The sequence below is a fragment of the Stegastes partitus genome, unplaced genomic scaffold (genome assembly GCF_000690725.1).
Source record: "Stegastes partitus isolate 25-593 unplaced genomic scaffold, Stegastes_partitus-1.0.2 Scaffold522, whole genome shotgun sequence".
Classification (NCBI taxonomy): Eukaryota; Metazoa; Chordata; class Actinopteri; family Pomacentridae; genus Stegastes; species Stegastes partitus.
The window spans coordinates 201,070-213,760 of NW_007578253.1; the positions used below are offsets into that span (position 1 = coordinate 201,070).

The 12,691-nt window shown below is 40.1% G+C and overlaps 1 protein-coding gene across 1 annotated transcript in view; it reads left to right on the plus strand.

Annotated features, from left to right (window-relative positions):
* Positions 1-12,691, plus strand: part of LOC103361671 (integrin alpha-11-like) — a 73,007-nt gene that overhangs the window by 6,779 nt on the left and 53,537 nt on the right. The window contains exon 2 of the mRNA XM_008287815.1: positions 6,221-6,332. Coding sequence (XP_008286037.1) covers positions 6,221-6,332 — 112 coding nt within the window. The remainder of the gene's footprint in view (positions 1-6,220; positions 6,333-12,691) is intronic.

Consider the following 12,691-nt stretch of genomic DNA (forward strand, 5'->3'; position numbering starts at 1 on the left):
GGACAAGTTAGTTAGACCATTAGTGTCAGTGTGTGCTTTTAATGGAATTACTGTAACTTTAAACTTTAAACTGCTTAATAAATTTAGTAGACCACCTGCAGTGACGTGCGGTGAGGTTCATGGCTGGTGAGGCACTGACTTCATCACAATCAGATTTACAAATATTATTTGCCATTTGATTGGCAGCAGTTTTACAGGTTGTGTTTCATATCTGCATTCTTTACACATACAAGCTGTAGCTCACAAAACGTACATTCCATTTTTTAAAAAAAAACACAAAAAAAAAACATTTTTACAGTCTTACCTTTACCTTTAAACGAAGTCCATGCTCCGCTCCTTCTGGACAAAAATATCCGTTACTTTTTTGTAAAAGTCTCCTTATCATCCTTCGCTGCACTTGACTTGCTAACTGTATATCATACCTAGTCTATCTTGCTGTCACTTACTCTGCAGCCACAGAGTCACAAGAAGCATGTCTGGGATCAGAGCGCCCCCTGCCATGAGGCAAGAGAAGTGCCTGCCTCACCTAGAACCTCTTCTCAGCCGTTTATGATCACTCAGCACACAAAACACATTACACACATACAGTTGGTAACTAAAAACACTGTTCATTATTATATACATCTGCTGAGCTATGGAAAATTAGTTCATATATTAAATGTGTTGGAATCATGTTATTGACGACATCCAGACAGCAGCACGCTGTCACTGCATGGCAGGTAGCGAGGGATTGCGCAATCCAAGGTGAGGCTCAGCTCGCTGCTGACCACCTGTCACAAAAACCATTCATCCATCCATTATCTACACACTGCTTAATCCTCACTAGGGTCAAGGGGGGCTGGAGTCTATCCCAGCTGACTCAGGGTGAAGGCAAGAGACACCCTGGACAGGTCACCAATCTATCACAGGGCCACACTTAGAGACAGACAACCAAGCACACTCACATTCACACCTATGGACAATTTAGAATCTCAACATGTTTTTGGACTGTGTGGAAGGAAGCTGGAGAACCCAGAGAGAACCCACACTGCACGGGGAGAACATGCAAACTCCACACAGAAAGATCCTGGTGCCCCCACCGGGATGTGAACCGGCGACTTTCTAGCTGCGAGGCAACAGTGCTAACCAACTTTCGACCTTGCAGCCCACTGAAGCTGTTGATGAATGCAGTAAATGCGAACCATAGCCAATGCTAAATTGTCATGGGACAACAACTTTTATACTTTATGTCCACAGTTTAACGCAACAATGTAGCAGAAGAAAAAACTATTTGATCAGCAACTGCAACTCTTCTAAGCACTTTACCAGTCAGTCACACTCTCACCTGTCATACTCAAGTGGTTCAACAGTGTCTTTTTGGCCTTCTCATCTACAAACCTTTAGAAGATGCTTGTATCCAAGGTGACGTACATCTGAGAGTAGATATAACACAAGCAAGGATGTTGTTGGTCAGTAGAAAGCAGCCTGGATAAGTGCCATAAAACAAGTTGAAGTGTGATAAGACCTTAGTCCTGACAGGTATTGTTTGCAGTCTGTCAAGTGCAATGGTGTTCAGTGGAGAGCTGGGTCTTTGGTCTTCTCTTAAAGACTCTTACAGTTATCTGTTACAGCTGTATTTATTGGCTGGTTGCTCTTTCACTGCACAAAATACATCAGGACCGAGAGCAAAGCGGAGCTACAGTTTGGGTGCGTCACTCTGATTCATCGTATAGACCATAGAGCCACATTAGTTTCGGCGCTAGTGCATGTCATCGTTATAAAGTGATTAGTGTATTACTCAGTCAGCACATGGGCCAGCGACATTTGGACTATAGGCCACTGTAGGCCCCTGTGTAGAAATGCCACTGCTCAAATATTTTATTTATGCAATTCAGAGACTTTCACTCTTACTTTGTGATTCTATATATCTTTTGAGGGTAAGCGTTAACTGCACATGGACTTCCAGTACTGTTCACATATGACGCTTGTTGTAGTGTCTTGTTGATAATGACATTGATAAACATAATGTAAATGTCAAAGCAAACCTGGAGAAGTGATTGATGACTGGTCCCAAAGGATCACGAATCAGACCATACTCATACCTCACACATCTGACTAAGTGTCAAGCAGCCTGTTTATTCAGCTACAGTCATTTGAGTAAATGCAATTGCAATAGCATATATTAAGAATATTTAGATTGAATTAATATTAAAGAGTGGAGCAAATATATTGTTAACAGATGCCACAGATTGCGGTGGTTATGTTAATTATTGACCGTTCCATAAGATGTCATGAACTCACTTAACAGAATTGGTGGACACAAATGCTTGACTCAGAACGGGTTCGGGCAAAAAGGCAGGTTTAATTTTAAAGCAGGGTTCGGTACACAGGTAGTCAGTCACACAGGCAAAAGTATCCGGTAATCGGCAGGAAAAGGCAAAGTCTAAAAAACAGAAACAAGGTCGTGATCAAACAGACTGTGACTTGACTTGGTAAACGCTGGTACGAGGACTGTGAAGCGCAACAAACTGTCGATGAGACAGTGAGACACACAAGGTAATATACACGTGGTAATGAGGGTAGATGGGAAACAGGTGCGGGGAGGTAATCAGGGAACAGGTGTGACAGGACAGGTGCAGGAAGTAAAACTTGAACAGAAACATCCGGTGAAGTGATTTCAAAATAAAACAGGAAAGACGAGACATACAATATGGACAGAGACTTGACGGACATGACATAAAAGACACATTGATTCCTCTTCTTCTGCACCTACATCTAAATTCAATATTTTGCTTCTTTTCTTTGGGAAAGTGAAGGAGAAATGGAATCTGCTTCCCTTCTGGCAGGCCAGGAGACCTTTTATTTCAAGAGATCTTCTAGTCATAAAGTGTAGTTTACGTTTTGCTGTTCCATTTAGCAATGGGTTCCATGTGTAGGTGAACACGTCAAACAGTGATAATGGAATAATAATTTTCCAAGAAGTGACCTAATCTGTGTTGTCGCTGTATTTGATTTTTGGTATTTTTCCTGCACATGTTGTGGGAGAAATCATTGACAATTTGTGTGGACAGGTTATAGTGGGTGAGTCCTGTCTCCCAAAAATTACACTCCGATGCCACTGACCTCCAGTCTCAATTATATTTTGAGGTATTTTGATTACGACTGTTTGTGACAAAACACAAATGTGTTTCAAACAAAAATGTATTTAGCATTTATTGCACATCTTTCCAGCTGTTGCTCTTTCTCATCCAAACAAACAGAAAGTGAAAATGAAACTTAAGTCTAAAAGTAATAGTCGTACGGGCAGTTTCCTGGTGAAAGGCCTTTGTTGGACTTTGAAAGTGAGTCTCACACTACACTGTACATCCTACAAGTCACAGTTAACTCTAAATAAATACAGCAGCAACGAGTCAGGAACTGTCACTGCAACTTTTCAAACTTCCCTAATGACTTTCTGAAAGCCATCATCCGAGATCCTTTACAAACCAAGATGGCAGATGTCACATCAGCAGTCTTCAAAGTATTTCCCTGCTCCTCCTGGGCAGCGTCTTTTCAATAGCAGGACTTGAACATGTAAATATGACACAACTGTGACTTCAATCGGTTCTCTTGTGTGGACATGAGGTAATCAGTAATCAACACTTTACTCTCTATTACATAAGGATCTGAGAAAAGAAGCATTAAGGGCAGAACCAGGCATGGGCAGCAGAACTAACACTTGGTTGCCAAGCTGTAACTGATACTGAGCATAGACATCTGATGCCACTATTCTGGTGTACCTTCCAGCTCTGGATGATAAGCACTATACACTATGCCAAGGGACTGCAGAGTCTTTGGGAGGCCAAAGGTGGTGGAAAACTTGATCAGAGCTTTAGCAATGGCAGTGATGGTCTGTATTGGAATTGCCTTAGGAAAATGGCTGGAAATACTAATTACTGTCATGAAAAAAAAAAAAAAGGGTACAAGACTTGGATCTTGACCCCCAAAAATCTGATGTTCCCCATAAGCAATGAACAATGACCTGCAAACTTAGCAAACAAACGTACAAAATAAAAAAAAACATTCTCTCCCTAAATGGGAGTACGGTACAAACAAGTTTGGCTCTTAAGAATGACAGCACACAGACAGTCTGAACACAGCCAGATGGCCTGCTGGCACCACTGATGCCTTCTCTCTCTACACTATGTGATAAGCAAGGTGGAGACAGCTGTGCTCAATTACCTGCTGGGAAAGAAAAACAAGCACAGCACTAGAGGGAAGCACAGAGGAGAGAGAGAACAACAACAACAACAACAACAACACACTGTAACAAACAAACATATGAAACAGTTTAAAATGAAAGTGAACCCAAACATGCAGATGGTTTGTACATATGTGTGTAAGAAAGAGACAGACAGAAGAACTGTCTGGTAAGCTCCTTTGACATCAGGGAAGTTTTATTTTGACAGTCTAACAAAGTGGGAAGCAATAAGCAGGGTTTATTTTTGAAAGGTCAGCGTATTTCAGAGTCCCTGGTAAGCCTTTCCTAACGTTTCAGAACATCTATTTGGATGGTATAGCGTACCTCAATGCATCCTGTTAAGTTTTTTAAAGCTAACGAGGGGCTTTTAATTTGGAATGCCTGCATAAGGTAATTTGTTAGTCTTGTAAGAGTCTTGTTACTAGCTAAAGAAAAAATGAAAAATAAAACATCCAGCAGCTACAGATCACCAAAACATGGTTACTAGGGAGAGACTCTTATTTTAGGTTCAACCCAACACACTTCAAAGGTGATGCTAGAACAGGGATCAAGGATTTGTTAATATCATTAGTAACGGCAACAGGAGTTAATGAGAGCTTTGGTTGTACCAGTCACAGCTGACTTAGTGTAAATGCAGGGTGCACCCTGGACAGGTCGCCATCGCTCTGAGGTGATGTATGAAAAAACCACAGGTTCTACGGTAATGAGAGTCACACTGGGTAAAAGAAAAAAAAAGCCCACATTTGTATGTAGAAATTGTTCATGTAGAATAGAAATTGTGAGAAGATAAAGATAACTTTATTGATCCCACAGTGGGGAAAGTCAACGGTAAAAAAACCCCAAAAAAAAGTGTACAGTCAGTGCAAGAAAAGGGAAAGGGACAAGGTTAACTAGACTTTTTTCATAAAAATGTTCTCGTCAGATTTTAGAGTTGGTGATATCACACGTGGCATTACCTTCTCTCACTGAAGGAAAATTCAGGATTTTTCCAAACTTCTTAACACTTAAACCATCACTGATTAAAAATAGTAAAAGATATCAAAACAAATCCAGCTGGCTGGACCAAAACCAGGAGTTCACTCTTGCCCGAAAATGTAGATAAAGTCATCTTCCTGGCACATAACATGAACAGTATGTAGGTAGGCTACTCAAATGTCCGTTCTGGTAAATATATGCCACTGTTTTGCACTACCGCTCTTATTTATATATTATATATTAATATTGTTTATGTATATATAATTCATTAGGTAAATTTGTCATTTTCTAAATTTGTATTTAGACTAACTCGTTAAATAGCCCACATATATCGGTGTCGGAAATTGAGAGTTGGGCAATATCGGCATATCGGATATTGGCAAAAAAGCCAATATCGGACATCTCTAGTTTTATTGCAGTTGTTTTTACGAATTTCGAAAAAACTGTATGACGAATTGCTACCAAAAGTCATGGCGCACTATTCCTAATCAAGCCGCATGTTTCGATACATATTTTGTATGGGTTTTCTCAAAGCTGTGGGACGAGTTACACGGCAGAAGACCACTTTGGAAGAATCTGTAAGAACAGTAATAAGTGTGGTTCAGTGCTTATGCATTGAAACACACGTTACTATTAATTACCAGCACTGCCAACCATGAATTAAGTGACATCTCTTATCTCTGTGTAGTACACCTGTTCTCAAGTACTTTACCATGCTGTTGAATGATGTGGTCATTCTTGCTCACAGAGTTTGCTTTTAAATCTTTTTAACTTCTTCAAAAGTTTAAAATGCTGCCATAGCTTAGACGTCTTCAGTAGATGGCTACCTTTCCAGGTCTGTGGCTTAGAACTACAGTAGGGAGGCCTTTGGTTTTAGGCAGAAACACCTTACTAACAATTTTGACTGACCAGGTAGCAGCCCTATAGGAACATACTTTTTGGGAGACAGGGTTAACTGTGCACGAGAAGATTTTCAACATTTCCTTGCAAAATAAAATGAATAACAGCAAATCCTCTGTGTTTCAGATCTTCAGCTCTGTTTCAACTTTGACATGAAGAACTTTAAAGTCTTCTCTGGTTCTCAAGAAACCCAGTTTGGATACACAGTTCAGCAGCACGAGGCAGGAGGACAGCAGTGGTGAGAATTCCAGTTCAATAATCAAAATCAGATCAGTCTGTGCTGATTTGTTCATGTTTACAGAAAGAGACTACTAGTAATGTTATCAACAACCAATGAAGCTGCTTATGTTATGTTGAAGTTGTTTTTTGTTATTGTTGTTGTTTTTTAAGAAAATAAAGCTGCTGAAGTGAAGTTAATTTTAGAAAGTTGAATGAAGCTGAATTATGAAGCAGCTGGCTGGCCACCTGTGGTAAAGAATGTGTAAAGTTGTAAGCTGTACTGGTAGTTTAGTGGAAATGCAGGAATGATCTAAAAATAATTTGCAAGAAGAGATTCCAGATGACCACTGTGTTTGTATAAGAACAAATGAATAAGACAATAGATTTTACACTTAATGACCAAATTAAACAAAAATAAACATCAATGATTTCATGTAAAATCATGTAAAAATTTGAGCAGCTCCAGTTAACAATATTTCCAAGTGCCTTCAGGTGAAGACTGGCTCCCTGTATGTCTGATTATAGACTAAAATCACTGTTGAAGGATTTATTGAACACTATAGACCAGGGGTGTCCAATCCTGGTCCTTGAGGGCCACAGTCCTGCATGTTCTAGATGTGTCCCTCTTCCAACACACCTCCTGATTCAAATGATCAGCTCATCATCAAGCTCTGCAGAAGCCTGATAACGATCCTGATCATTTGAATCAGGTGTGTTGGAAGAGGGACACATCTAAAACATGCTGGACTGTGGCCCTCGAGGACCAGGATTGGACACCCTTGTCATAGAGCATGGCTCTGTGTTGGACCATAGACTGTATAAGAAAAATGGACATGGCTGCAGTGACATCATCCGCTGGTTTCTTGACTGAGAAACCAGAAGCTAGGAGTTTGATTGCTCTGATTTTTTGGAGCCAGAAGAGATCATATTTAGAAAAGAGGACAGAGTACACTGTCAAAGCATCCACTGATGCATGGCACAAGTATCTCCATGTTGTCTCCCTGTTGAGATCCCAAATCGTGCTAAGATGACATATTTTGTCCCGAGCACCTGGACAATATTTATAGTTCTTTCTGTCTTGAACTCACTGATTGCAGAACAGGTGGACACAAATGTGCGACACAGAATGGGTTCAGACAAAAGACAGGTTTAACAACAGGCAGGGTTCGGTACACAGGAGTTCAGTCAATCAGGCAGAGGTATCCAAGAAATCGGCAGGCAAAAAGGCAAGGTCCAAAAAACAGAAACGAGGTCGTGAGCAAACAGACTATGATTTAGAAAACGCTGGGACGAAGACTGTGAAGTGTGACGAACTGGCAACGAGACTGTGAGACACACAAGATAATATACACGAGGTAATGAGGGGAGATGGAAAACAGGTGAGGGAAAGCCATCAGGGAGCAGGTGTGACGAGACAGGTGCAGGAAGCAAAGCTCAGACAGAGACAACCGGTTAGTGACTTCAAAATAAAACAGGAAAGAGGAGGCATAAAATGTGCACACAAAACAGAAACTTGACAGACATGACACTTTCTGTTATATATGAGAATTTGGTGATTTAGTTGTGATCCTATGGTAGCTTAACCCTTTAGTCTTTATTCTTCCCCATACTTTGTTCTTGGTAGATAAAAATGATATTATAGACATAAGGATTTAGAGATTATTTAACTTTAGTAAAAAGAAAAAAAGACTAAAATAGAATAATGAATGAGAGACAGTTGTGAATGGAACTTTGCATACATTTGTAAAGACCATATATGTCATGGCAGTTTTGAGTTTCCAATGACTCCTATAACTCTAAAGAAAAGCTCATCTCCACACAGCTGACACAATCTTAGCACACTGTGTTAATTATGTGTGATAAACTAGTGTTCAATTATTTTTTGATCAATGTCTATCCACATGAAACTGCCTGAATGACAGAAAATAATTTCATCTCGTCTTCGTACAGTCCTCTTCGCAGCTTGAACCTCCACTTTGTTCCCCTAATCTCACTTGTCAACTCTATACAGCCACACAGCTGTCAACACACACAAAGAAAATGCATTTTCATGTTAGACTTCCTATTGTGGATGTTGATAGCCTGTTTCCCAGTGCAACACAGACATCTAACACTAAACTGCTGGCTTGCTGCGCAGACATAACAGACCCGTCATAAAAGTTAATAAGCCAGCACTAACCACGTTGCGACACCTTGGAGACAACAGATAGCCAAACTAGAAGTGTAACATTCACTCAGATCTAGATTTACACCAACTGATTTCACTGAGTACATGAACAAAGCAACTAGTGTGAAGCACAACAATTGAATGGTTTCATTTAAAACTATGTAGCCTCTGCTGTGCCATGTTTTCTCTTCCTCTGAACAAATTGAGGGGAAATCTACATTTCTTTTCACGGTGATGTGAAATTCTACCTAAAGACATGCTATGATGAAAGGAATGACAGATTGGTATTTCCATTTCCATTGTGACACAAAAATAGCATGGTGACATCTAAATGTAAATGCAAAAGACTCAGGATGCAGTTTCCATTACTGCATCTGCATGTGTCCCACTATAGAAAAAGTTAAGCAAACCTTCTCATCACAAAGCTGTGTTTTAATATTGATTTTGACACCAAAAGAGTGTAGTAGTCAAGAGTGTTTAAAAATGAAATGGCAATTGAATTTTTCATGTTTATTTTATTATGTCCATTGAATGCCAATATAGGTATTAAGATAGAAATACTAATTGGATTATTATTTATTATTTTCTGTGAGGTTTTGGTTTTGAGTCTGGACCCAGGTCCAGACTCTGACAGGAACGTGGTTAAAAGTGTGATTTATTAGAACAACAGTCACTAAGCAAGTGATGCAGGCTGAGGGCTGGCTGGTTCAGAGACGGATGGCTTCAGAATGGCATGGAGTGACCAAGGGAGAGCTGAAGGCTGGGCACATGGAATGCTGGAGTACAAAGCTTGATAAGAGGTGTAGCAAAATATGTCAGGTAGGCTGGAATCACAAAAGACACAGAAAAATGGCAAATGGTCTGCACTTATATAATGCTTTTTCTACCTAGCATCGAGGCCATGATACTTAAGGCCCAGTTATTGACAGGCCTCATAGTTCGTATGGACAGCACCCACATGCTATGGCAACTGCTCCATGGCGCGCTTGCACAGGGCCATAGAAACAAGGGTCACCCAACGACAGCGGCAGCCTTAAGCACTGGGGTTTTCCTGCAAACCAATTTGTACCTTGTGCCCAGGACAGATTGCAATGGCATGTCGTAACACAAATGATCAGTCTAGAGGACAGTAGTTGGAATTTTATTATCACAGCCAGACAACACAGAAAGGCCGAGTGTCGAGTGTGTGTGTGTGTGTGTGTGTGTGTTAAGTGTTTTTATTTTTTTTACTAACACAATGAGATTATTTGAGTATTTTGTCTGTGTTGTCAATTTGCTGTGACCTTGTTATGTGTCACCTTATGTGTATTTTGAGTAAAACATTTTGCGGTCCATATTTCCATTTTATTCAATTTTATTTATATATCGCCAATTCACAACATATGCCATCTCCTAGCACCTAACAAAGTAAGGTGCAGAGGACCAAACAAGCCAACAATCCCTTTGGATTCCCTATGACCAAGTGTCAGTGGAAAGGAACCAAAAAAACAAACAAACCCTTCAACGGGAAGGAAAAGAAAACCCTCTGACAGAACCAGACTCAGGGACGGCTGCCATCTGCCTCGACCGGTTGGAGTGAGAACAGGAATGAGAGGGATGGGGCATAGTAGGATAGCAGATGGAAGACAGACAAACAACACAAACAGAACAATGACTTCTTTTGTCAAATATTTTCCTGCTGAACATTCTACTGAATGGCTTCACTACCACTATGCATAACAGTGCTGCCCCTTGCCAGTAAATTGGTGCCACACTACTATAAGCTACATGCCCTACTTGGATGTTTGCTCTAGTGTCAACATTGGCTTTAGTTGACGGGAAATTAAAAGAATGTAAAAAGCAGATGACAAAGGCAACAAACATTACTGAACAGATACAATGTGCTGCACTAAAATCATGTGCCCATAGTTGATCACAAAGAATCCAAACCTTAAGCTGCAATTAGTTAAAACAATAAACCACACTGAACTGTCCTGATCTGTCAAAAAGGGTTTGTTGGGGTTTTATTAGTTGAACAGTGGGAGAAAGCACAGGGAAGAGGAATAACGATTTGATATTCTACACTAAAGGCATATGTCTGCCTAACAAATTTGTGATTTACACAAAGTCAAACTGTTGATTTCATTCTTGTGTCTGCCTGTGGTTGCAGGTGACACTGTGCAACATTCCCGGTTCTCTGTGTTTTCTCTTTCTTTCTTCCCTTTTTTTTAAAAATCTGGAAACCTTTAAGCAATCATGAATACCCTTCAATCCTCCAGGATTACAAAATCTCGCTCTCTGCCTTTGAAGTCTCAGGTAAATAAGTGGAAAGTATTTGCAGTTGTCTCACAGCCAACTTCTACTGTCTCTTGAGGCATGAGGATCTGGAAACTATGTATTGCGGTTTCTACATTCCCAGCCTCTCTCTGGGAAACCCATCACTCTGCTTGTGTGTGAGTGTGTGCATGTCTGTTTTTAGAGGGGGATTTGACAGTGTTATTGTGAAGGCTGTTTTTCAGCCTGGTCACATTTGCAGTTCAGGTAATCGGCCGATGCTGTTATCTGACTGACCACAGTGATAAAAGTTTCTCATCTCAACTTACAACTTAAGCTGTCATGACTTTCAACCAGTAATTTGGTTGTTTAAAGTGATCAATGTTGTGTCAAAAAACAGACTATGTTTATCTGCTTGCCAGTCAACTGATGTCAAGAAGTTCAAACTTGATCAAAGATGTTTGGAACACTCAGGGTTTATATGAGAGTCTTTCAAATTCTACTCTGCTCTTTCTGTCAGTTTGTACTGTTGGCCTGTTTGGACTGCCAGACAGTGATCAACAGGGATATGCAACCTTGCAAACCAACACATTTTGTGGGTCCAGAAAAATGATTGTGCAGGAATTATCATGCTTCCATTTCCTTGAGTGAGTAAAATCCAAAAATTCTACATTACATTTTATGAATGTTAAGATGCTACTCTAAAACTGTATCCAAGGCATTATCAGGTGGACCAAAAGTGAGAACATTATCAGAAAACTACACTCAACCAATGCAGAATAGCAGCTTCATCACAGACACAGACTTGCTAAATAAAGAAAGGCAATGGTAAAACTTCAATCAAATAAAGTCCGATCAAAAGAAGAGTGCGTAGTACTGGCCTCAGAGAACAAGTTGTATCTTTAAACCACATCCCTGGAGTGGAAACATCTGAGGAGCACTGGGTTAGTTAAGATATACCAGCATTTCTCTGTGGATGACTGGAAAAGAATGTATTATTTACTAATGATGGACAACACACACACACACATATGCAAGCCAAATCAACAAATGACTGAACAATTACACAACAAAGCAGTGGCAGGTATTTTTTGAAGTTTTATCACAAACTCTTTGGGAAATAATGAGTGTGTAATGGAGTGATGTCAAGGGCTCAGACGTGTGCGTCTTCTTTGCACTGCTGCAGGCTAAAAGATGTGAATTTGCTCTGTCTGCGTTTCAGATGTAGTTTGTCAGCTGTGTTGTTTGATGTGGACAGGAGACACATTAGCAGACTACAGGTTAGCGCTCTGTGGCATTTCTTCTGGTATGTGAGTCAGACCTTTTCCAAGAACCACCATCCAGGCCACATGTTCTGGTTAATTACACCCTGCTTGCTGTGTAACAGGATCTGTATTTAACACGACCGCTACTGCTTCTGTTGTCAGACAATGGAACAAGCATAAAGTAGTGAGTGAAACATAGCCAAAAAGAGAACATATGAACTAGCAGTCCCATGCAAACAGTTTTTCAACATGCTGCTCTACACTGCCTAAATAAATAGTTTAAAATTGTAGCGTTGTTTGACAAAATGTTGTAGTTGTAAAATGACCAGTGGACACCAGAACTTTCACTGTTTTGTCACTTATAGCTCCACATGTACAAGAATTAGAAGTGGAATTTAAAAAATCTAATTATGAGACCTAATGAAGATGGATAGCGTGCGAGTGATAATCAAAACTGTTGTAACAGTAATCATGAGTGATTGAAGAGTTATAATGGCTTCTGAATTGACACCATGGACAGTGCACTACTTGCACAATCATGCTCTAAAAACCTGATGGACAATCGCTTCGGAATTGGCAAAGGGTTTATCAGTGTCAACCAAAGTTTCTGTGACAGCTAAAACAGTGTGAAGGATTTTGTATAACATCAATGTCAGTGCAGAGCACCAATGAAAGAAGCCTTTGCTTACACTT